At 44.1% G+C, this 22,390-nt stretch overlaps 1 protein-coding gene across 3 annotated transcripts; it reads right to left on the reverse strand.

Moving 5' to 3' along the window:
- Positions 1 to 146: 146 nt before the first annotated feature.
- On the reverse strand, positions 147 to 16,091 carry CMBL (carboxymethylenebutenolidase homolog). 3 transcript variants are annotated; one of them, XM_084881929.1, is made up of 7 exons: positions 15,941 to 16,091; positions 12,127 to 12,290; positions 8,247 to 8,480; positions 5,183 to 5,290; positions 4,262 to 4,404; positions 1,929 to 2,020; positions 147 to 772 (listed from the first exon to the last, which is right to left on the reverse strand). In XM_084881929.1, the coding sequence occupies exons 3-7, from the start codon at positions 8,459 to 8,461 to the stop codon at positions 593 to 595; spliced, it is 738 nt and encodes a 245-aa protein (XP_084738055.1). In that variant the 5' UTR covers positions 8,462 to 8,480; positions 12,127 to 12,290; positions 15,941 to 16,091; the 3' UTR covers positions 147 to 592. The 3 variants fall into 3 exon arrangements, with proteins under 3 accessions (XP_084738055.1, XP_084738056.1, XP_084738054.1); XM_084881930.1 differs by lacking the exon at positions 15,941 to 16,091 and adding an exon at positions 14,705 to 15,436; XM_084881928.1 differs by lacking the exon at positions 12,127 to 12,290 and having other exon boundaries at positions 15,941 to 16,087.
- Positions 16,092 to 22,390: the final 6,299 nt, after the last annotated feature.

Genomic DNA, 22,390 nt, shown 5'->3' on the forward strand with positions numbered 1-22,390 from the left:
TTCCATAGCTTTGCAACATCAGTCATTTTAAAAGATGTCCTCCACTGAAGAACAGAAAGGTCACACCTGAGCTGTCAGCTGGTTCAGAATAGCCCCAGGATTTTGACTAGTTTTAGGATATTACTCTATCAATCAAATTCTTCAGGTACTAACCCATTTTTTAATTTTTTATTTAGGTACATTTTTTTTAAAAAAAATGTGTTTTTATTGATTTCAGACAGGAAGGAAAAGGGAGAGAGAAACATTCATGATGAGGGAGAATCATTGACTGGCTGCCTCCTACACCACCTACTGGAGATCAAGCCCACAACCTGAGCATGTGCCCTTGACCAGAATCAAACCCTGGGCCCTTCAGTCTGCAGGCTGACACTCTAACCACTGAGCAAAACCAGTCAGGGCTATTTTAGGTACATATTAAAAAATTATTTCGTACATTAACATTTCCTACTGAATCTGTGTTTCAGAGGAAGTAATGAATTTCAGGATTCCTTGATTTGTTTTATACAAAACGGAAATAAAATAAAATGATTAAATATTTCAAAGCCAATTTCCAGACAAACCCTATCTTGAGAAAAGTTTGCATTGGCCGCTGCTAAATGTACTTGCTCAGCCATTCGAGTAAGTTTCTTCTTGCCTCATCAATATAGGGCTTATCTTCAGATGAACAATCTTCTCTCTTTCGATGCACAAACCCATGAGTTTGCCCAGAAAATGTTTTAATTTGATATTCCACTTTGCAGTGTTCTTTCAACTTCTGGGTCAGCGAAGAGACCTGGTATGCAAAGATTTTTACAATGAAATGATTCTAACCCTGAAGTAATATTTCTTAATCTTAAAATCTCATAAAAGAAATTCAACATCAGTGCTTTAAATTGAGTTCCATAGCCATAATGAATTTTTTACTTTTAATGTTATAACCAACACAGTCCTTATCTTTGGCAAAGGAGGGAATCCGGGGCAATGTAAAAACAATACAACATCAACTATTTTATTTTTATTTTTATTTTATTTATTTATTTATTTATTTATTTATTTATATTTTGTTTTTATTAAATTATTATCTGTGTACATATCTTACCATCCCCCTCTCCCATTCTTACCCTCCCTCCCCAGAGTTTTGTGTCCATTGGTTGCACCTATATGCATGTATACAAGTCCTTCGGTTGATCTATTATCTCCCCCAACATCAACTATTTTAAATTATATAATTTAAATTATTCAAGTACATATAATATACAACATTCAATATATTTAATATAAATTTCAATATATTCAAGTGTAGCCGAAACCGGTTTGGCTCAGTGGTGGAGCGTCGGTCTGCGGACTGAAGGGTCCCGGGTTCGATTCCGGTCAAGGGCATGTACCTTGGTTGCGGGCACATCCCCAATAGGGGGTGTGCAAGAGGCAGCTGATCGATGATTCTCTCTCATCGATGTTTCTAACTCTCTATTCCTTTCTCTTCCTCTCGGTAAAAAATCAATAAAATATATTTAAAAAAAAAAAAAAAAATATATATATATATATATATATATATATATATATATATTCAAGTGTAAGCTATTTGAAATATGTATTGATATAAAGTATTGCTTATGAATAACAACAATTAATTCCTAAATGACTGCTTTTGAACCACAGTTTTCATCTGCATTTTCCTTACCAACTCCGGGATTACACATGTGGGGACAGGAGGCAGGCCCTCATATAGGCCTAGTAACCAGGTCATGCGAAGAGCACGTTGGGGAGGGTTGAAATCACACGGTACCTCCCCAATGAAACCCAACTTTAAAACTTAATATTAAAAATAAAAATTTTTGAAAACTTAATGTTGAAAAATATTTGGAGCGACCAGTGAACACTTTAGTATGTTTCCCCCCAAATGTCAAATCATGTTATTAAATATGCAAAAAGAATAGATGCCAACTTACTTGATCAAGAGGAATCACAGCATCATTTTCTGCAAAAATGAACAACGTGGGGTTCTTCAAACTGTGCACGTCATCAGAATCCTTGACGATGCCTGCAGGATGGAGATGGGAACACGAGATATGATTTCCATTCATGCACGTGCCATAGAAAACTACATGGGTTTGGTTTGATTTTTCAAAATTATATATATTTTCTTTTCTTTTTTTTTAAAGCAATTCCACAGAAGTGGGCTGCCCTATAAAATTAGTCTCAACAAGGAGCTTATCTGGTGGGGATTTATGACCAAGGAGCATGGTGGGAGCCGTGGATGGAAAACTAAGAGGAGCCCGGCCAGCATGGCTCAGTGGTTGAGTGTCGACCTATGAAACAGGAAGTCAATGGTTTGTTTCCCAATCAGGGCACATGCCCAGGTTGCGGGCTCAGTCCCCAGTTGGGATGGTGCAGGAGGCAGCCAATCAATTATTCTCCCATTACTGATGTTTCTATCTCCCTCTCCCCCTCTTTTTTCCTCTCTGAAATCAATAAAAATCAACTAAGAGGAAACATCAGGGGAAGGGGTTTTCTGGCGACACAGCTTGGTAAGATTCCTGCTGAAGACAGGCCAGAGGGGCAAGTTACAGAGGATGAGGGGTGGGGGTGAGGAGTGAGGGGTGAGGAATTTAATCAGGTATTAAAGGTGAGGGATCCTCCCTAAACTGACCCAGTAGGCCAAGGACAGAGGAATAGAGGACCCTGACTCAAGTTTGGTCAAGGAGTGTGCTAGTCAGTAGGAGGGAGAAAATAAGGGGTGGCTTTTCCTCCCATTTCCTGTTGGCAGCAAAGCGAAGCTAAATAACCTATAAGTCCTCTCACCTGTAAGTCCTCTCTAGGAGTCAGAGAGCCACAGGACAGATGGCCACACTCCTGCCCCACCGCATGTATGGTTCACTGTGTAAACCTGTACAAGGCAGATTTGATGCCCCTAGACCTCTCTTAGTCCTGCCACTCCACAGCTCCTGCATTGTGCAACAGAGGCCAGAAGGGGGTGCCAGAGAGCCATTCATGCAGGAGCACTTCAGCTAATTGGCACAAAGGCACTGCATGTTCTAGCAACCCCGGTGACAACTGGAAATGTACTCCTTTCATGTAAAGTAAATACTTGAAGGAACTTTTTAATGCTAAAACTAAGCAAAAATACTACAGTGAGGAGCTATTAAGCCAAATGAGAATCATCAATATAACTACATGATATATATTATGAAAGAAGGCCAAAATTTCTTTTCTTTTTTTAAACAACTTTTTATCGTCTGACTGTTTCTATATTGTGAACTTAGAATGCCATTTCTGTACACAAATAAAATGTTCTCATCAATGCTATGATACCTTTGGTTTGTGCCAGGGTTCTTTTCCCAGCCTTACAAAGGGTTCAGCATTCTGGAGAAAGGGGCTGCATGTAGATGATTAAAGAGTCCGGAGATAAAAGATAGTTTTGAAAGGCATTGGGGGTCAGAGGAGCTTCAGCTAAAGGGAGCTAAAGACTCTTTCCTTGACTCAGGATGCTGCTTTTATTCTAACACAATTTGTCTCAAGGCAAGGTGGAAATATATACTTCAAAGGGTAAGGTATCAAAGGATTTACAGAATCATTGTCAGATTGAGGAATAGCCTACAGCTGTTCAGGTGTTTGGCCAACAGGAGGCAATAAAATGCCCTGAGCGGTCTGGCAGCTAACAATTATCCTATTCAGGTTTGGGGGAAGTGCCTGTTTAGCCCTTTCCAACAAGTAAACTACTTGTGTGGCTCACCCTTGTTGAGCCGCCCAAGCTTCACCAACTTTTTGGCAAAACTCTTGTAATTATTACATGCTGGAATTGGTTCTCTGCAGGTTTGTTTGGGCTGACATGTTCATGTTGCTATTTACATTTCAGAGTAGGTTTTCCTTTTCTTCCTTTCTTTATATAGGTGGGGTGGGGGTGGGGGGGGGAGGGTTGCAGTTGAGAATAATTTTTATCTTGGGAAAATCCTTTCTAAATATCCCTCATGAAAATATTGCTTAGTATTAACCATTATCACGGAAACAAATGTTATCCCCTTTGTCCCAAGTGAAGAAACTGAGACATCAGGTGACTTTCCCAAAGCAACACTTTTGGGACCCAGGACTGCCTACTCCCAGTGAGATCCTCTGGTTACTGCAGTACAAACCTTCACCTGGACTTTTGGACTTTCAAAACCAATTTCATGACCACTGGGTATTGTGTTACACCCGGGACCCTTAGCTTGGGAAGAGGCTCATGGCACGGTCACCCACGAACCTTCCTGTGTTCACGGTGTAAACCTGTACAAGGCAGACTTACCATACACGGATACCCCTGCCCTCAATTCTGGGTATGTCATCATCACGTGATGGACAGCAACTCCTCCCCAGCAGAATCCCACGACGCCAATTTTCTGGGCGTGACACTGTTGTTTCAGATACCTCAAGACCGCATCCACCTCTCTAGAGCAGAAAGAAAAGTTATCCGTAAATCAAGAGGTATTTTGTGAGGCCCTGGGAAGGGCACTGGGCACGTAGCAGGAGCTTATCTGCAGCTCTTCCTTGAGGTTCTGAGATTCTTACTTTCTGAGCTGCCTCCTCACCACCTCCTGCCCAGTGCTGAGGGATGCCTCTCCTGGCAAGTCTCCCTGCCAAGCCCAGTTCCTCCAACCACCTGACAGGGCTGCGGGCAGGCTCTTTCCAAAAGACCAACAAATCCCACCAGCTCACTGCCCAGCTGAAAGCTGAGCAGCAGCCTTCCCCAGCCTCAGCGTAAAGGCCAAAGGCCACAGCATGGCGCTAAGACCTGACCCCAAGATCTGTCCCTGCCCAGCACCCCAGGCTCCTCTCTCCAACAGGCCCCGGTCACAACTGGGCAGCTCCCCAAACTCTCTGACTTGGCACATTGTCTCTCCCACTTTGCATCACCTCTCCTCCTGTGTCCAAAGAGTGGAGAAAGATTTGGAAAGCCACCAGGACTATGTAAGCCAGGAGGGGCCTAAGGGCAGTAGCCCTTGCTTTGCAAACAGTTCATTTGCTAATTGGTTATTTGGAACAACTCAAAAGACGTTTTCAGCTAGAAGCAATGTACTTAATTCGAGGTTCCTGGCCATCCAAGTCCTACTCAGAGGGAGGGGAGGTGTCTGGACCGTGAAGCCAGACCCACCTCTCCCTCAAGACTCTGCTCTCTTGGGTTCCCTGGGGGACCCCTCCAACACAGCCACGCCCGCCAATTACTTACTTGTCGATCTTCCTGGCATTCCTTGTTTTTAACCACTCTGGAAAAGTGGACCAGTCCCCAGAGGGGTCCCATGGCTCCTGCCCGACAAAGAAGTCTGGAACGATGGTTCTGTAAATGAGAGACAGTAACCGGTCTTAGTTTCTGTTGCTGTTGGGACTCCGTGTTTGCCTACATTCATTAAAAAATGTGCTATGTCGGCTATTCTCACTCAGGAAAAGAGAAGTCATGGCCACCAGGGCCAACTTTGATCACAGCAAAGAGGCCAACGGGCACTAGGCCAAACCATCTCGGATTTCACAACGGAAGATGCAGGGCCTCTGGTAGCCTGTCTGTAGCCCAGCCCATCTAAAGTGACCAGGAGACTCGGCTGTGCACACACCCCAGGAGATATCACTGCACAGGACAAGGGGACCCACCAGCAAGGGCCTGCAGCAAGGTGGGCCCCTCTGTCCCCAAACCTCTCAGTTGGCCTTTCCCATTAGTCTCAGGTCAGAAGGGCACACCTGGTTAGCCCATCCAGTCACTATGACCAAGCAATTTTCCCCAGCGCCGCCCAGCATGCCAGCAGGGCAGTTTCCTGTCAGATGGTATAAGTCTAATGAGGGTTCTCAAAGGGGCCAGCTTGCCCGAGTCCATGTCGATTGTAGGGGAGGGAAAAAATTTCCCTCCTTCCCTTCTAGGTTCTTTGGCTGGTCTAGTAATTATATTGACATGAGACAGATGAGCAAGTGAAAAACAAATTGGATTTTGTGGGTGAGAAAGGGGGTTCAATGGAAAGTAACCTCACAGGGTCATCTGATCATAAATTCCTTAACGGGGCAGCTGGTGGTGGGCAGTCATGTCCCAGGCACATACTTTTTTAGTAACAGGTTTTTCTTTGCCTTAAGCAAGCCCTGTCCATTGTTTCTGGGCATCTAAGTTAACACATCTTTGACATAAGCATAACCACCCTTAAAAGAGCACATCTTCTTGTTAACTCTCCTGTAATTCAATCCCCACCTTGCTTCTCTCACCTCCATGTAATCATCAATCCCCTTTCACTATCTTCCCCACAAGTCCACCCAGGAGGGTGAGACCAACACTGACCCACCCAGAGACCGGTTTCCAACACAAAGGGCCGGCGCTACGGATGGGAACCCACAGCGCCTCCTTCTGGGGGGAAAGGACACTGACATTTGGGTCAGAAGAAGGTAAATTCCAGCCCCAACCAGTTTGGCTCAGTGGATAGAGCATCAGCCTGTGGACTGAAGGGTCCCAGGTTCGATTCTGGTCAAGGGCATGTACCTTGGTTGCAGGCACATCCCCAGATGGGCTTGCCGCTGGGATGTTAAGGCAGCTAATCAATGTTCCTCTCATCAATGTTTCTAATCTCTATCCCTCTCCCTTCCTCTCTGTAAAAATAAAATAAAATTAAAAATCAATAAAATATATTTAAAAAGAAAGGTAAATTCCAGTTCCAGTACTGCATCGTCTGCCCTGTATTCTTCAATCATCTAACAACATGCAGCCCCACGTTCTCCATCTGAGAAATAGACTGCTCCCAGCCCCGCCCAGCCTCAGAGGGTTATTGTGAGGGAAAAATGAGTGGGACATGTGAAAGGGCTCTGTAAAACACAGGCGTCTGGACTCTAGATCGCCAACCTAAGCAGCCACCTGAAACAACAGGAGCTGCAGCCCCATCCGATCAGCTCCTGGGTCAGGGTGACCTGAGGCCCCTGTCTTCTTGCCCTGCTTTCCTGCTCCCGAAATGAGAACAATGACGGAGCCTCCCAGGAGGGGTCGCAGGGAGGACAACAGCCCTTCACAGCCTGAACGCAGGGCCTGGCTGAGCCAGAGGCAATCAGGACCGGCTGTCCTTTGTTTTATTACTGGGCTTGCTGCTGGGATGTTAAATTGCCTCATCTCGAAAATAAACTGGAGGATATTAAAAAGTGAAAAATCGAGTGAATCCTCTATTGAGTCAACACTAAATTTGCCCGCTTCCTTTAGATCGGTTCTTTTTGTAGGAAAGCTGGGAACGTGCACCCTTGGCTTTCCAGCTTCTCTTTGGGGAGAAAACAAAGGCAATCGGGGCTCCAAACTCAGGGCTTGCTGGGTTCCAGCTTTCTGCAGCCAGAGAGGAAGGAGTGGTTCCTCCCCTCCTGCATGCATTTCCCTGTAGCTGTTACCAACGCCGGGGGACGTTGATAAGCGAACAGGTAGCAGCATTCGCCAGGCAACTGGACAAAGGCAGAACCTTTGGGAGACAGCGAGGTCTCACTGAGCCAGTTCCGGAACCCAGTCTAACGCAGGGCCATGATAGCTGGAGGCTGACATGCTTCAAGGGCCAATAAATGGGTCATCTCAGAGCTGTCGAGGTCTGCCCAGGGACAAGTCCTGTGGCTGTGTCCCGCGGGGCCCCACACTGAGGGCATCCCCAGGAAGACCTGAAGCCTGGGAACTTGGTGGCTTCTGGTGGACAGCAGGTGGGTGTTTTTAAAAATATATATATTTTATTGATTTTTTTTTTACAGAAAGGAAGAGAGAGGGATAGAGAGTTAGAAACATCGATGAGAGAGAAACATCAATCAGCTGCCTCTTGCACAACCCCTACAGGGGATGTGCCCTCAACCAAGGTACATGCCCTTGACCAGAATGGAACCTGGGACCTTTCAGTCTGCAGGCCAACGCTCTATCCACTGAGCCAAACCGGTCTTGGCAGCAGGTGGGTGTTTTAAGTTTCATATTACATTTTCCAGAGAGATAAGGAAGTAGATTAGGGATTGAATAAGAGAAGATGAGGAAATTAGCCAAAGAACACAAATGCATAACCTGTGGACACAGGCAATAGAGTGGTGATGGCCAGAGGGAAGGGGGTGGAGTGGGAGCTGGGTGGAGGTGTGCAAAAGAAGGGGAAAGGGGGACATCTGTAATAGTGTCAGCAATAAAAATAGTTATTTACAAGAAGAAAAAAGAATGCAATCAGGGTTTTTGGGGTTGCTTTTGTTTTCCCTAAAGGGAACACAATATATATCACAGAAATTTCCATGGATTTTATCAAAGAAAAATAGGATTTTATACGCACGTGTATCCATTTCCTGAGATCATGTCAGCCATGTATCTGGTATTGGGCATCTCCCAACCGAATATATCTTGAATGACAATCACGGCTTTGCCAGCATCAACGGGGCATCTGGTGATGTAAGCCTTGATATGTTCAACTTGAACTTCACGCCCCATCCCTCCATACTCCATCTTATGGCCAATGTCACAGGGACAAGGATGAGCTTCGTTCGCCATTGGAGATATTGAAGTCGGGCTAGGGAGAGAGAAACACGCTTTATATTCCGAATGGGGGAAATCTGAAGATTTTGAACAGTAAACAAACCAAAATCAAGATTGACTCTACTCCTAGTGTACTCATGCAAGAAATCAGTGCTGATATTTAGTCATCTGAAGACATCATAGGGGACAATTTTATATTAACTTAATATGTTCTCATATGCCTTCAATATGTGTAATATCTATTAGGCACACCTTTAATATCTGTTTTCTGGAAGAAAAACAAACAAACAATATTGGCTGCTGGTTCTGGCAACACCACAGGTTGGAGATAATAAGACTCCATTCACATTGCAAACACTGGAAATACCAGAGTGAGTGTAACCAGCAAATAAAAACACAACGTGGCGGAGCTCATGGGAAGAAGGGAATAGCACCAGGGCTGGAACTGGAGAGGAAGCCAAAACCAGGGTGAGGGTAGGGGGAACAGATGCTGCCGAGAGCCCGGCCGGGCTGGAGACAGGCCAGACCCGGGACCAACCTAACCTAGCCTGGATTCTCCATCCAGTCAGGCCTTGGGAACCCATGAATTGGGATTTGTAGTTGAGACCACCCTCAAGAGTTCTGAGTTAGTGCGATACATAAGAAACAACAGCAAAGAAAAACTGTGGACCAGGACTAGGAATATGTAAAGAAGCCTAGGAGGTTATAAAAAGAAATCATCACCCCAATTTACAAGATCCTTAGTTTCAAGGAGGAAAACCTGGCTGAGAAATGAACATAACTGGCCCTGGGCATCTGGCAGAAGCAAAAGCAAATCTACTTTATAGCCAGACATTCACAATCCAGGCGGAAAATGCTACCCATGGAAAAGGAACTCACTATAAAGTGCCAAATGGAAGGAAGCGCTCCAAATAAACAATAATCAGGAGAGATTATGGTGACAGCGTGGGGAGAAATGAGGACAGGACCTACCTAGCAAGCTTCACCAAACAAACAGAAAGCAGGAAAGGAGACGAAAGAAAAACTAAACCTATCATCTGCAATGGGAGAAAGTATGTGATTGAAATAGATCTGAATAAATAGAAATAGAATAAATTCATTATGAGACAGATTCTCAAAATGAAGTTTTAAATGTTGAGGTACCATAGAAAAGAGACCATAAAAGCACTGAACCCAAAGATGTCTCTACAGATACAATGACCAGAGGTCTGGCATGTTGGTGTCTCCTGTTCAGGGTGCCATAATGCTGGGGTTCTTTTCCCAGCCTGACAAAGGGTTCAGCATTCTGGAGAAAGGGGCTGAGTGTAGATGATTAAGAAGTCCAAGACAAAAGATATTTTTGAAAGCCATTGGGGGTCAGAGGAGCTTCAGCTGAAGGGAACCGTAGACTCTTCCTTGACCAATGACCCATGCTTTTATTCAACACAACCTGTCCTAAGGCAAAGTGGAAATATACACTTCAAAGGGTAAAGTATCAAAGGATTTACAGAAACATTATCAGTTTGAGGAATAGCCTACAGCTGTTCAGGTGTTTGGCCAACAGGAGGCAATAAAATGCCCTGAGCTGTCTGGCAGCAGGCAATCATCCTATTCAGGTTTGGGGGAAGTGCCTTTTAGCCGTTTGCAACTGGTAAACTACATTTGACTTAACCCTGTTGAACTCCCCAAGCTTCACCAACCTTTTGGTGAAACTCGTGTAACTATTACATGCTGGAATTGATTCTCTGTAGTGGCAGTGGCAGTGGGTGTCCTGTGTCACAGTGTTAGAACTGTGTGGTGAGTTTAGGAGCATCCTTTGTACTAGTCTGTCTACTTTTATTTTTTATATATTTTTAATTAAATATTAGAGAGAGAGGAAGGGAGAGGGATAGAGAGATAGAAACATTGATAAGAGAGGAAATCATCTATCAGCTGCCTCCTGCATGGCCGCCATTGGGGATCAATCCCACAACCCAGACACATGCCCTAACCAGGAATCGAACTGGTGACCTCTTGGTTCCTGGGTCAACACTCAACTGCTGAGCCACATCAGCCAGGCTCTACTTTGATATATGCTTAATATTTTCCTCAACAAAAAAAAAGTTTAATTTTTATTAAAATTTAAAAAACTATAAGATAAACAAAGCAAGAAGACAAAGTATGAACTAAAAGAATATACCATTCTTAAAGCAGATTTCGTGTCTAGATAAAATATATGAAGAATTCTTATAAATCAAGAAGAAAAAGACAACATTAACAGAAAATGCTCTAAAGATAATGAGTGGGCCATTCACAAGAGGGAACACCTGAATGATATGAAAAGATTATTAAGGTCACTAGTATATAAGAAAATTATACAAAGAACATCAATGACATATTGATAACACTAGGAGATGGTGTCCATGAAATATAAGCTGATATAAACTCTAAAAATATGTATGTCAAGGTCTAGTAATGATGAAGACACCCTACAACCCAGAAATCCCATCACTCCATATATTCTCTAAAGAAATTCCTGTGTGTGTGTGTGTGTGTGTGTGTGTGTGTGTCCATGCATGCATGCAGTGGTTGGTACGGAAATACATTCTTGGTAGCATAGATAGGATGGCAAAAATTAGAAGCAACTAATTGACCATCAGGAGAAGAATGGGATAAACTGTGATTCATTCATTGTTGTGGTTTGAATTCTGTTCCCCCAAAAAGATAGGTCAAGTCCTACCCCCAGAACCTGTGAATGGGACCTTATTCATTCATAGGGTTTCACAGAGGGTAATCAAGTTAAGATGAGGTCATCCTGGTGAGGGTGATGCTCATCTAATTAATGACTGGTGTCCTTACCAGAAGAGGGACATGTGGGTATAGAGACAGACACACAGCAGAGGAGTGATGCATCTGCAAACCAAGGACCCTAGGATAACCACTCAACCCCAGAAACTGGGAGAGAGGCAGGAGGTATTTTCCTTTAAAGGTCTGAAGAAGAGCATGGTCCTACCAACACCATCATATTCAGTTGTGGACTTTAGGACTCCACCACTGAATAAATTTTTTGAGAGAATAATTTCTGTTGTCTTAAGTCACCCAGTTTATGGCAACTCTAGGGCACAAAAAACTCATAAAAGGAATATTCAAAGCAGTTCAATGAACAAACTATATATATCAATATGATAAATCTCAAAAACATAATGCTATAATAATGACGATAGCTTTTTTAATGCTAAATAAATACTAAAACCTCAAAGTAATACATATATTATTAATAAGTATAGGGTTTTAACGTATAACTCAAGAGAATGAAGCCTCCATTAGAGAGGTTATTGGCGAGGAAAGGAGATTGTCTTTAATTGTATTTGTTATATTTTATTTCCTTAAAAAGTTTTGATTTGAAGTACATAAGAAAAAAGATAATGTTGTTTTTTTTAAATCTGGGTCATGTGAATATGGGTGCAGCTATGCTATATCATGTACTTTGCAGGACATTCTACATGTTCATAACTAGAAATAACATAATTTTAAAGAGAGAAATTAAGAGTAGCCATTTGATCACAGGAAATTTGATTCTATTTTGTATGGCTTTTTGTTCATAAGCTACATCATAAAACTATGATTAGTGAGAGAAGTCAGAACAACCCAGTAGCAGTAGCAGTGCATTTTATGGCCGCTGCACTGTTGTTGGGAGTGGATTCCTTGGGCTAGTTTCTTACCTGGGCTGTCCTGAGGGTGAGGGGACCACGGAAAATCCTGGTCGTTCCAAATTAGCCTTGAATCTGAATCTTTTAACTTTATTTTCAGTTGATATCCACTCTCCGAAAGAAGTGTTTACAGCCAGGAGACCCACTCTCTGGACTGATCTTGCAAGGTTCTTCTCCTGCGGAAAGGGGAGGTGCCAGGACAGGACTGCGTTGCTGTGTGTGGAAGTCTGGGCTCCTGCCAGACCCTTCACGTGGCACAGCAGCCTGTGTGACGCCAAGGTCACGGTGGGCAGGGCAGTTTCTACAGACTGTACCCCCTCGTGGTGTGAGAGCCTCAGGGAACATAACCTTGACTAGCTACTGACTGTACTCTAAAGAAATTTTCTATATGCATATACCTTTCAGGATTATGGTTTTTTCCCCCAAAAAAAGACACATTTATGAAAAGGTAATTTTTCTTAAAAAAAAAAAAAAAAAGGAAAACCATAGATATAAAATGAATATATTAAAGATTTTATTTTACAGATAAGATAGGAGGGAATAAGGCAGATGTTATATAACTGTTCAAAGGACAAAAAGAAAAGAACACAAAGTTATATGTCGTAAAGGAAGATTGAGATGAAATGCAAGTGGAGACAAAACGGATTTTCCACTGGAGTGGAAGAAGCCAATAAAATCTCTACCAGATAGGACCGAATTTACAAATCTATCAGTTACCCAGGACTTTCAAAGAATTGCAATCTCGTTCAAACACAGTGAACAGGGCTGGAATCAGACAGCCCTGAAGGGTGTGCTGTGGACAGTGAGTACTTTTCCATTGACAGTTTTTTCTATATGACCTTATAGAGTCATTCACTGTGAGTGGGAAGGCTTCAGTTTCCTTCTAGAAAGAATGGATATGTGTGATGGGGTCCTCAGAAAATGTGTGTCCAGAAAGGCTTTTCTGTATCATGGCAGCTGGGCATGGCAACACATCCTGCCACCCTGAGACCAGCTCCTTGTCCCCATTGGTGAAGCCGCTAGAAGCCGGTGCCTCTTTATGGCATCAGGGCTGGCCAACACGTGCTCCTGCAGAGGACACCCGAATGAGCACGCTCATTGGCAATGCCACACTAATCTCACCACTAACGCCCGTGGTCCCCCCACAACGTTCATGCAAGATGCCACACCTGACACCTGTGTGAATGGCTGCCAAGCCCACGCCCCTACACACTGAGGGTCCCTTGACAAAGATTTCTCTCCTTGACCAAACTCCTCTGAACCCTGTTCTCCATTAGGCCCTGACTTTTGGGCTTCCGAGTTCATCTCTGCATTGCCCAGTTTTAGTAAGAATCCTGCTAAGTCAGTTTATCAGAATCCCCCACCCTCCACATCTGATCCTGTCCCGGACCCTCTGCCATCCACCAGGTGATGTCTCCTGCCCTTGGCTTTGTCTTCTGCCAAAATCCTGCCAAGTCAGTGAGCAGGATTCCCCAAACCCTCATGCTTCATTAGTAATTTTTTAGCCACTGATCCCCTTACTCAGATCCTTGACTAAAAAGCCCCACTTTTCCTTGTTGGATTCAGAGGGGGGCCCAATCTCTCTCCTGCTGCCAAATCCCATTGCACTTGTCTGTACACCTGTTGCAGTGGCCCTGCATAGGGTCTGCCCTGTTCTTGAACAAGTGCGATGAATGAGTAACCTTCTCCCGCACAGCCTCCAGCCCTGCTTCACACAGCACGCGCCTCCACAAAATTGTAAGCCCATGGAGAGCACGGGTGCGCACTGGGTCTGCAAATCTCTCCTCTCCCAAGGGTACCTTCCTGACGCAGTCCTCTACTCCATGTAAATCTGTCTTTCTTGACATCTTTATATATATAAATATATATATATATTATTTTTTAATTGATTTTGGAGAGGAAGAGAGAGGGGGGGAGATAGAAACAATGATGAGAGAGGCTCATTGATCGGCTGCCTCGCTGCCTCTTGTATGCGCCACATGGGGATGGAGCCCGCAACCCGGGCATGTGCCCTGACTGGGAATGGAACAGGGACCTCCTGGTTCATAGGTGGACGCTCAACCACTGAGCCATGCCAGCGAGCTTGACTTCTTTTTGTAACCAGTCATAATATCTTTCTGGTTCCCTTTAGTAAATAAAACAGAACCTTTAACATGTGCTCATTTTTATATCTGTAGAAGAGTCATGACTTTACCTTTCATGGAAAATTATCTTTTTTTTTTAAGTAAATCTTTATTGTTCAGATTATTACACTTGTTTCTCTTCTCCCCCGCCCCATAGTTCCCCTCCACCAGGTTCCCCCCCCCTCTTTACCTTAGACCCCTTCTGTCCTCATCCATAGGTGTACGATTTTTGTCCGGTCTCTTTCCGCATCCCCGACACCTTTTTCTCTTTCTATGCCTCTTATTCTATTATATTCACCAGTTTATTCTGTTCATCAGATTTTTTATTCACTTGATTTTTAGATTCACTTGTTGATCGATATGTATCTGTTGTTCATAATTTTTACCTTTACCGTTTTCTTCCAGTATAATTGAACAACATTCCCCTTTTCTCCCCGGAAGACAGAAAGGTGAGAAATGGTTCTAACGTGTGGTGAACAAGTGCGGTTTTCCTGCTTTCACACCCCCCAGGATCTAAATAACTCGGAAGTCATACTTCCAACGCAGTGAAGATCTCCACCAGAGATGTAGAAAACGGTTTGGACGAGCGAAGGAGATTGGCGGAGATGGGGTTGTAGCATGCAAATTAGCCTAGGAATACATTTCTGGAAGCTTCGGAGATTTAGAAATAGAAACCATCTGCTAGCCCCGCAAAAGCGAGGCTGAAAGATAATATGGGGAGGGCGGTGGCTCCGGGGGAAGGCTGGCTGGGCGCTTTTCCTCTTACTGGGTAAACAGTGTGGGAACGTGCCTGGAACCGATTTTCCGTCTTGCAGGGGGAGGCAGGGCCCTGCCCCTCCTTGGATGAGCCTGTGAACGCCATCTCCCCCGAGGATGACCGGCCAGCAGTCCTGCTAGCGTTTTCCACGGGTGCGCGCTCACACAGCGGCCAAGTGCAGAGCCTTTGACCTTTCCCTGGGCGCTTTCAGACCGAGATAGGGTTTCCCCGGATACTCGCAGGGCTCCCTCTGACCACCTCATTATAAATGGTCCTTTGGAGGCAACAGCGGTTCCTGCCATTTAAGTTTCTTTGCTGATTTTCCACCAGCAAAGAAACCTAAGTGGCAGGAGCCACTGCTGGCAAGGCCTGGGCAAGGCGACACTCCTGCCCCCGGCCCTCCCTGGGCTGTGGGTGTGGCCTGTGCCCTCCTTCCTGGCAGCACGTACCCTGCAGCCTGCGTGCCCACTCGCAGACCCAGCACCTCCTCCCTTAAAACTCACCGCCAACCGTGGGCAATGATCCTGATGCCAATCTGCTCACTCCCCCCCCCCCCCCCACCATAGTAGTAAAAACTATACAACCAAATTGTTCCACTGTGGGGAAAATCGTTACAGAGTATCTAGTGGCACCAAGGAAAGGCTTCTGGCCAGCCTTTGGGGGTAAAACGAGCACTCGTTTATACACTTTCCTACGATTTCAACTATTTTCCAACTGGTTGGCTAAACAATACAGGCAGTTATGCGCAGGTGGGATGGGAGGGTGGCTTTTCTGGGTCACAAGGTACTGCTCCGACGTGAGTCCGCTTTTGAAAACGGGCTTGGCCAGGCGCATTACCTGTGCGCACGGCCAAGACCTCCGGTACCGGGTGCGAACCCCCCGTGGGGTGAGTGGAGCCCAGATCCGGGCGCGTTTCTATGATTGATTGATCGGGGAGCGCACGTACCTGGTCGCCGCCTGCAAACCGTCTACCCGCGCGGAGGAGGCGAGACCGGAGCCCGCGGAGCCCGGAGCCACGGTCAGGGCAGCGGAGTGGGAGGCGCCTTCTCCGGGCGGAAGTGGACGCGGTGACCCAGGGCGCCGGGAGCCTGCGGGCCAGTGGCTGCCCCGGGAAGGAGGGGAGGCGGGCTGTGCGGGTGAGGGAGGTGAGAAGGGAGGAGGAGAGAGAGAGAGGGAGGGAGGGAGGGAGGGAGGGAGGGAGGGAAGAAAGGGGACTTGGAAGAGGACAACCAGCCTGTGAAACTGACAAGTGTGCCTGGCTCCTAAGACCTGGGACTTCTTTGTTATAAATCAAAATTAGGCTAAATTTTTTTCCTTTCCTTTCCTTTCCTTTTCTTTTCTTTTCTTTCTTTCTTTCTTTCTTTCTTTCTTTCTTTCTTTCTTTCTTTTTTTTTTTTAATATATTTTATTGATTTTTTACAGAGAGGAAGAGAGAGGGATAGAGAGTTAGAAACATGGATCAGCCGCCTCTTGCACACCCCCTACTGGGGATGAGCCCGCAACCAAGGTACATGCCCTTGACCGGAATCCAACCAGGGACTTTTCAGTCCGCAGGCCTACGCTCTATCTATTGAGCCAAACCGGTTTCAGCAAAATTAGGCTAATTCTTAAAAATAAATGATTACATACTCCTACTTGCCCTCCCCCACCGCACCCCCCACTCCATATTTTTTTTTCTGGTCATCTGATCAGAAAAGGTTGTTGATAATTGTCTTGGTAAGAAAAACGTGCAAACTTGTAGAGAATTTTGATGAGTTTGTCTGAGCCAAACTGAGAACAATTGCTGAGAAACCAAATTTCCAGGGATTGAGGAAATGCTAGAGAATGGCAGTTTTGCAGCTCATGTTGTGTGATAGAATAAAAGAAGGATACATAGGAGGGTTACATAAAATTTATTGGTGGTAGATGAAGGGAGGGGAGAAAAGCAAACCAGGCAAATCTCTGGGGTTGGATAAAAAAAACAAAATGATACCACTCGGTGGATCCAGGATTAATTAATAACATATAGAATACATAGGATGGCATGTGGGCAACAAAATGAGGGGTGGGTTTCTGTGTCATGCTCTGGCACTGGCAGTTGTGGGATCTGGAAAAGAAGGTAACTCTGACATTTCAAAGGTTTGTTCTTAGATGCACAAAGACAATAGACAGGCTCACTGAAGGTAAAGACTGATTTGTCAAGGAAGCTAAAAGCCAAGGAATGACTATCTGCCATGACCGAGTTTTGCTAGGAATTTATGATCAGAGCATCCTGCATGGTTACTTTCAGTCTTTGTGTGCTTGTTTTCCAAGAAAGAGGATAAAAATTACAACATTATATGGCAGACAATAGCTGAATGGCACTGTGATTCTAAAAGGCAGAATGAGACCCTAGCTGGTTTGGCTCAGTGGATAGAGCGTCAGCCTTTGAACTGAGGGTTCTCAGGTCTGATTCTGGTCAGGGGCACATGCCCAGTTTGTGGGCTCAATCCCCCTTAGAGAGGCATGCAGGAGACAGCTGATCAATGATTCTCTCTCATCATTGATGTTTCTATCTCTCCCTCTCCCTTCCTCTCTGAAATCATTCAAAATATTTTTTTAAATAAAATAAAATATGAAATGACAACAAACATTAGAAACAATAAATTGGGAATCCAATTTAATTCAAAAAGGTATTTTTGTGCAAGATATTTTGTTAGATATTTCTTCTTTCTTTATTATTGTCTAAAGTTTTACATATGTCTCCTTTCCCCCCTTACATCTCCCCCCCGCCCCTTTGTTAGGTACTTCTGTGATACAAAAACGAAGACAAAGTCAGTTTCAAGTACAGTATGTACAAGCTGTGGATGTAGAAAGGATATAATAACCCAGAAAATTAAAAGCAAAGCAAAAATCTGATGAATGCCATAGGAAAGATATAAATAGCAAGCATTGGGGGGAAAAATAGAGGAGGGAGAGATCATACTACTCCAGCGGAGAGAAGGTGGATCAGGATCAGGAAGGGGTTCAAGGAGAATGTGAATGATGAGCAAGCTTTGAAGAGACAATGATTGGAGAAGAGGAATATATGCTAACTGGAGAAAATAGTATGAACAAAAAGTATGAACAAACTGAAGGGGAGATGAGTGGTCCAGCTTGGCTGGTTTTAAGGAACATTCAAAGTCATCTGAGATGCTTGTAATGGAAAGGCACCGGAAGATTGTATATAGAGGGTGACACAGTCAAAGCTACACTCAAATCTGGCAGGAGGGTGCAGGACAGAATAAAAGGAGGGTAATAGATCATTTAAAGAAATCTGCCGGGACCGGTTTGGCTCAATGGATAGAGCGTCGGCTTGGGGACTGAAAGGTCCCGGGTTCGATTCCGGTCAAGGGCATGTACCTTGGTTGTGGGCATATCCCCAGTAAGGGGTGTGCAAGAGGCAGCTGATCAATGACTCTCTCTCATCGATGTTTCTAACTCTCTCTCCCTTCCTCTCTGTACAAAATCAATAAAATATATTTAAAAAAAAAAAAAGAAATCAAACTTCTTTAGCAGTGTATCAGTAAGTGAGCATTTGATGTCATTCCAAGCAGCCATCCTTCCTCTGGGTACCCACAGATTTCTCCCCACTCACGTTTTTAAGTTTTTCATACAGCTGAGTCTATTTCCTCATCTCTTACTCAGTCCTACACCTGCATACACTATACTCTGCTGGGTCAACTCCCCTTTTTTTAAAAAAAATTCTGTATTGTTGAAAGTATTACATATGTCCCCCTTTTTCTCCCATTTGATCCCACTTCAGCCTGTCCCCACTCCACGCCCCAGGCCCTCACACCCTGTTGTCTATGTACATGCCGGCCCACGCCCTTTTAAAAGCCTCTCTTCAAAGTCACCAAGGATTTTCATATGGCTTAATCCCAGAAGATGCTGATCAGCCCTTCCTCTCTGGACCTGCCAGCAGCATTTGACAACACAGACTAATGTCTCCTTCTTGGAACACTTTCTTCTTTGGCCTCCATGACTTATTCGCAACACTTCCTTTGCCATCCCCTTAAACTGCTGGTATTCCTCAAAATTCTAGCTCAATTTCTTCTCTTTTTTATTCCTAAGTGACCTTATTGAGTCCCCCGATCCCCACTTTTTAATTTATTTTTTTGTTTTTATTTATTTTTTGCTTGTTTCTCTCTCTCTTTTCTTGGTGGTTTCTTTCTTTTTCTCAAGACTTCAGTGAACTTTCCACCTATTGATCACTCCAAAATTCTTTGCTTCTGCTGAGATTTCTGAGTTGTTTTTTGTTTGTTTTATCTCTAAAAGTTAAGGATTTTTAATTTATTATTTATTTTTCTCCCCCGGCCCCCCTTATTGAATTTATTGGGGTAACACTAGTTAACAAATTGGTCATCAGTTTGGCTAAAATAAACTCTCCACAGGTTTGGACATTCTTACAGGATCATGTGTGTTATTTTGTAGTTGACAAACCCTGCTTTCACATGTATAGTAATCTGAAGTTTCTTAAGCTGGAGCCTATGACTATTCTCCCATTGAAACACCAGAGCTCATTGAGTGAGTGACTTCTGCCCACACCACTTTCTGCTAACCCCAGGACATGTCCTTTCTGTTTCGAGTCAGGTTCCTTAACTAGAAAATAAAATGGGGGATTAAACAAGATTTGGCTCTCAAACTTTAGCATGCATCAGAGTCCGCTGGAGGTCTTGGTAAATCACAGAGCGCTGGGCCCCAACCACAGAGCCTCTGGCTCAGGACGCCCAGGGTGGACCCCAGGAAATGACATGCCCAACAAGATGGGTGATGCCCTGATGCTCCCGGTCCGAGGACCACACTTGGAGAGCCACTAGACCACAATCTCAGAGACTAGCAGACTCACTTGGGAACTTGTAAAATTCAGACGTCGTGGGCTCAGACCTATGGAACTATGATCTTCAGGGGTGGCACTGGGGAATCTGTATTTCAAAGGGGCTCCCAGATGACTCTTATGATGAATCAAATTTAGAAACTAATTGAACTAGAAAATCTGTTCAGGTCATGTCAGTGTCAACCTTCCAAGATTGCATGTTTTGGTTCAGGTTCAGTCAGGATGGAATATTCCTAGTAGCTTGCTCAAACTGGAACTATACAAGGAAAGGGAGTTCTGGGGAAAATATCTCAGCCTAGCCAAGTGGGTGCATTACCAAACCATCACACCATGGTGGGTATTCTCCAGTCCTCCTCACTGCAAACATGTTATCTTGCTAGTTATACATAGATTTACTATCAAACAGCTCCCTTCACACCCCATTCGGAAACATCAGCTAACAAATTATTTTACTGCCTTCAGATTTTTCCACAATAATTTTTTTTTTTACATCTGAATAATTCAAAGAAATCACAAGAGTGTTATCACCCAGAGCAAACTGAGGATGGGGAACAAATCCTTGTTTCCATCCTAAAGTGTACAAACTGCTTGCTTGCAACACCCAAAATGGCAGTTTTTCAGCTTCGCCTATTTTAATTCCAAACTCCTCTGGAAAATTCATCACATAGGTTAATATTTAACCCAGGCTCAAAAAAAATTTAAAAATTTAAAGAATTAAAAATTATTCTTATAAAAACTCAAAGTAAATGAACACAAGGATTTCATGGAGTTCCTTAATAAATTAAAGAGCTGTGACTCGACAGTCACAGCTGGTTATCCCTCCAAAGTTGTTTTCTTTTTTATTATGAAATAAAGAACTAAATTCCAGAGACTGGATGAACCCAAGCTGAATTAACAGAGAGCAAAGGCAAAGTTAAACAAAACCGCTGACTCTGCTAAAACCCCGTGATTAACGCTGATCTTGAAGGCAAGGTCAGGAGAAGTATTTCATGGAACTGCTTTTCCCAGGAAATTTTGGATCAAAATCAGAAAAAGTGCTGGTGTGTTTTAGAACATCTCAAAATACCTGAAGGAGAGCTTATTCCGCTTCGTCTGTTACCATTTATGGGGTGATGGTGCTGACTCAGCCTCCCACCCCTTGAATGCAGCAGCAGGCAGCCAGCAGGGAAAGCACTGAGTCTGATGTGGAGGGCAGGTATTGCTGGTGAAGGCAGGTCACAGGCTGGGTCCAAAAGAAAGTACACGGTGCTAGAAGATTCTTGAGCCAATAAGCCATCACTTCCAGACAGACAGAGAGCCTCAATTAGCTACTTTCTGTTATTATGAAAATTACAAATATAAAAGTAAAGAGAAGAGTAAACTCCATGATACCCTAGACTTAGATATAATTATTGTTAATAGTTTGCTTAATTTACTTTATCAATTTCTTTTGTTGTTGTTAAAGCATGTGAATTATAGACAACATGACATTTTGCCGTGAGTAATTATGTGGTAGTCAGCCTTCCAGATGACACATAACACTCCCTGCCCCTGGGAATCCACACCCTTCTCACACTGTACCAGGCCTGGTCTGTGTGGCCAGTAGAATCCAGAAATAGTGATGGTATGTCTCTTCTGGTATTAGGTTGTAAAAGACACTGTGGCTTCCATCTTACATTTTCATTCACTCTCCTCCTCCTCCTCCTCCTCCTCCTCATTGCTTCCTCTGGGGAAAGTCAGCTGCCACCTCATGAGCACCACCATGAAGGCCCATGTGGCAAAGTAAGCCTCTGACCTATAGTCATGAGCTGGGCCATCACAGACACAGATCCTCTAGCCCTGGTGAAGTTTCACATGACTGCAACCCCAGCCATCTGACATGTAACCTTGATGGTAACCCCCTGAGAGCCACCAGGCCAGAACCACCTGGCTGAGTCACTCTCAGATTCCTGACCCTCAGAAACTGTGCAAGATAATAACTTCAATTGCTTTAAGCTACTAAGCTTTGGGCTACATTATGACACAGCAATAGATAGTTCATAGGCATTTTTATTTTTATTTTATTTTTAAAATATATTTTATTGATTTTTTACAGAGAGGAGGAGAGAGGAATAGAGAGCTAGAAACATTGATGAGAGAGAAACATCGACCAGCTGCCTCTTGCACACCCCCTACCGGGGATGTGCCCACAACCAATGTACATGCCCTTGACCGGAATCGAACCTGGGACCTTTCAGTCCGCAGACCGACGCTCTACCACTGAGCCAAACCGGTTTTGGCAGTTCATAGGCATTTTTTTAAAAAAAAATACATTTTATTGATTTGTTTTTTACAGAGAGGAAGGGAGAGGGGTAGATAGCTAGAAACATCAATGATGGAGAAACATCGACCAGCTGCCTCCTGCACATTCCCTAAGTTCATAGACATTTTAATACCTGCAAGTGAAGAGCTCGTGACAAAACCCCTAAAATGTGAGAATGGCTTTGAAACGGGGCAGGGGCTCCACTGAGAGTGTGAAAGCCTGAAGTGCCTTGAAGAAAATGTTAACAACAGAGGCGATGTCTTTAAAGATTTAGGTAAGAG

Source organism: Pipistrellus hanaki (assembly GCF_964339955.1).
Source record: "Pipistrellus hanaki genome assembly, chromosome: 4".
Taxonomy (NCBI): Eukaryota; Metazoa; Chordata; class Mammalia; order Chiroptera; family Vespertilionidae; genus Pipistrellus; species Pipistrellus hanaki.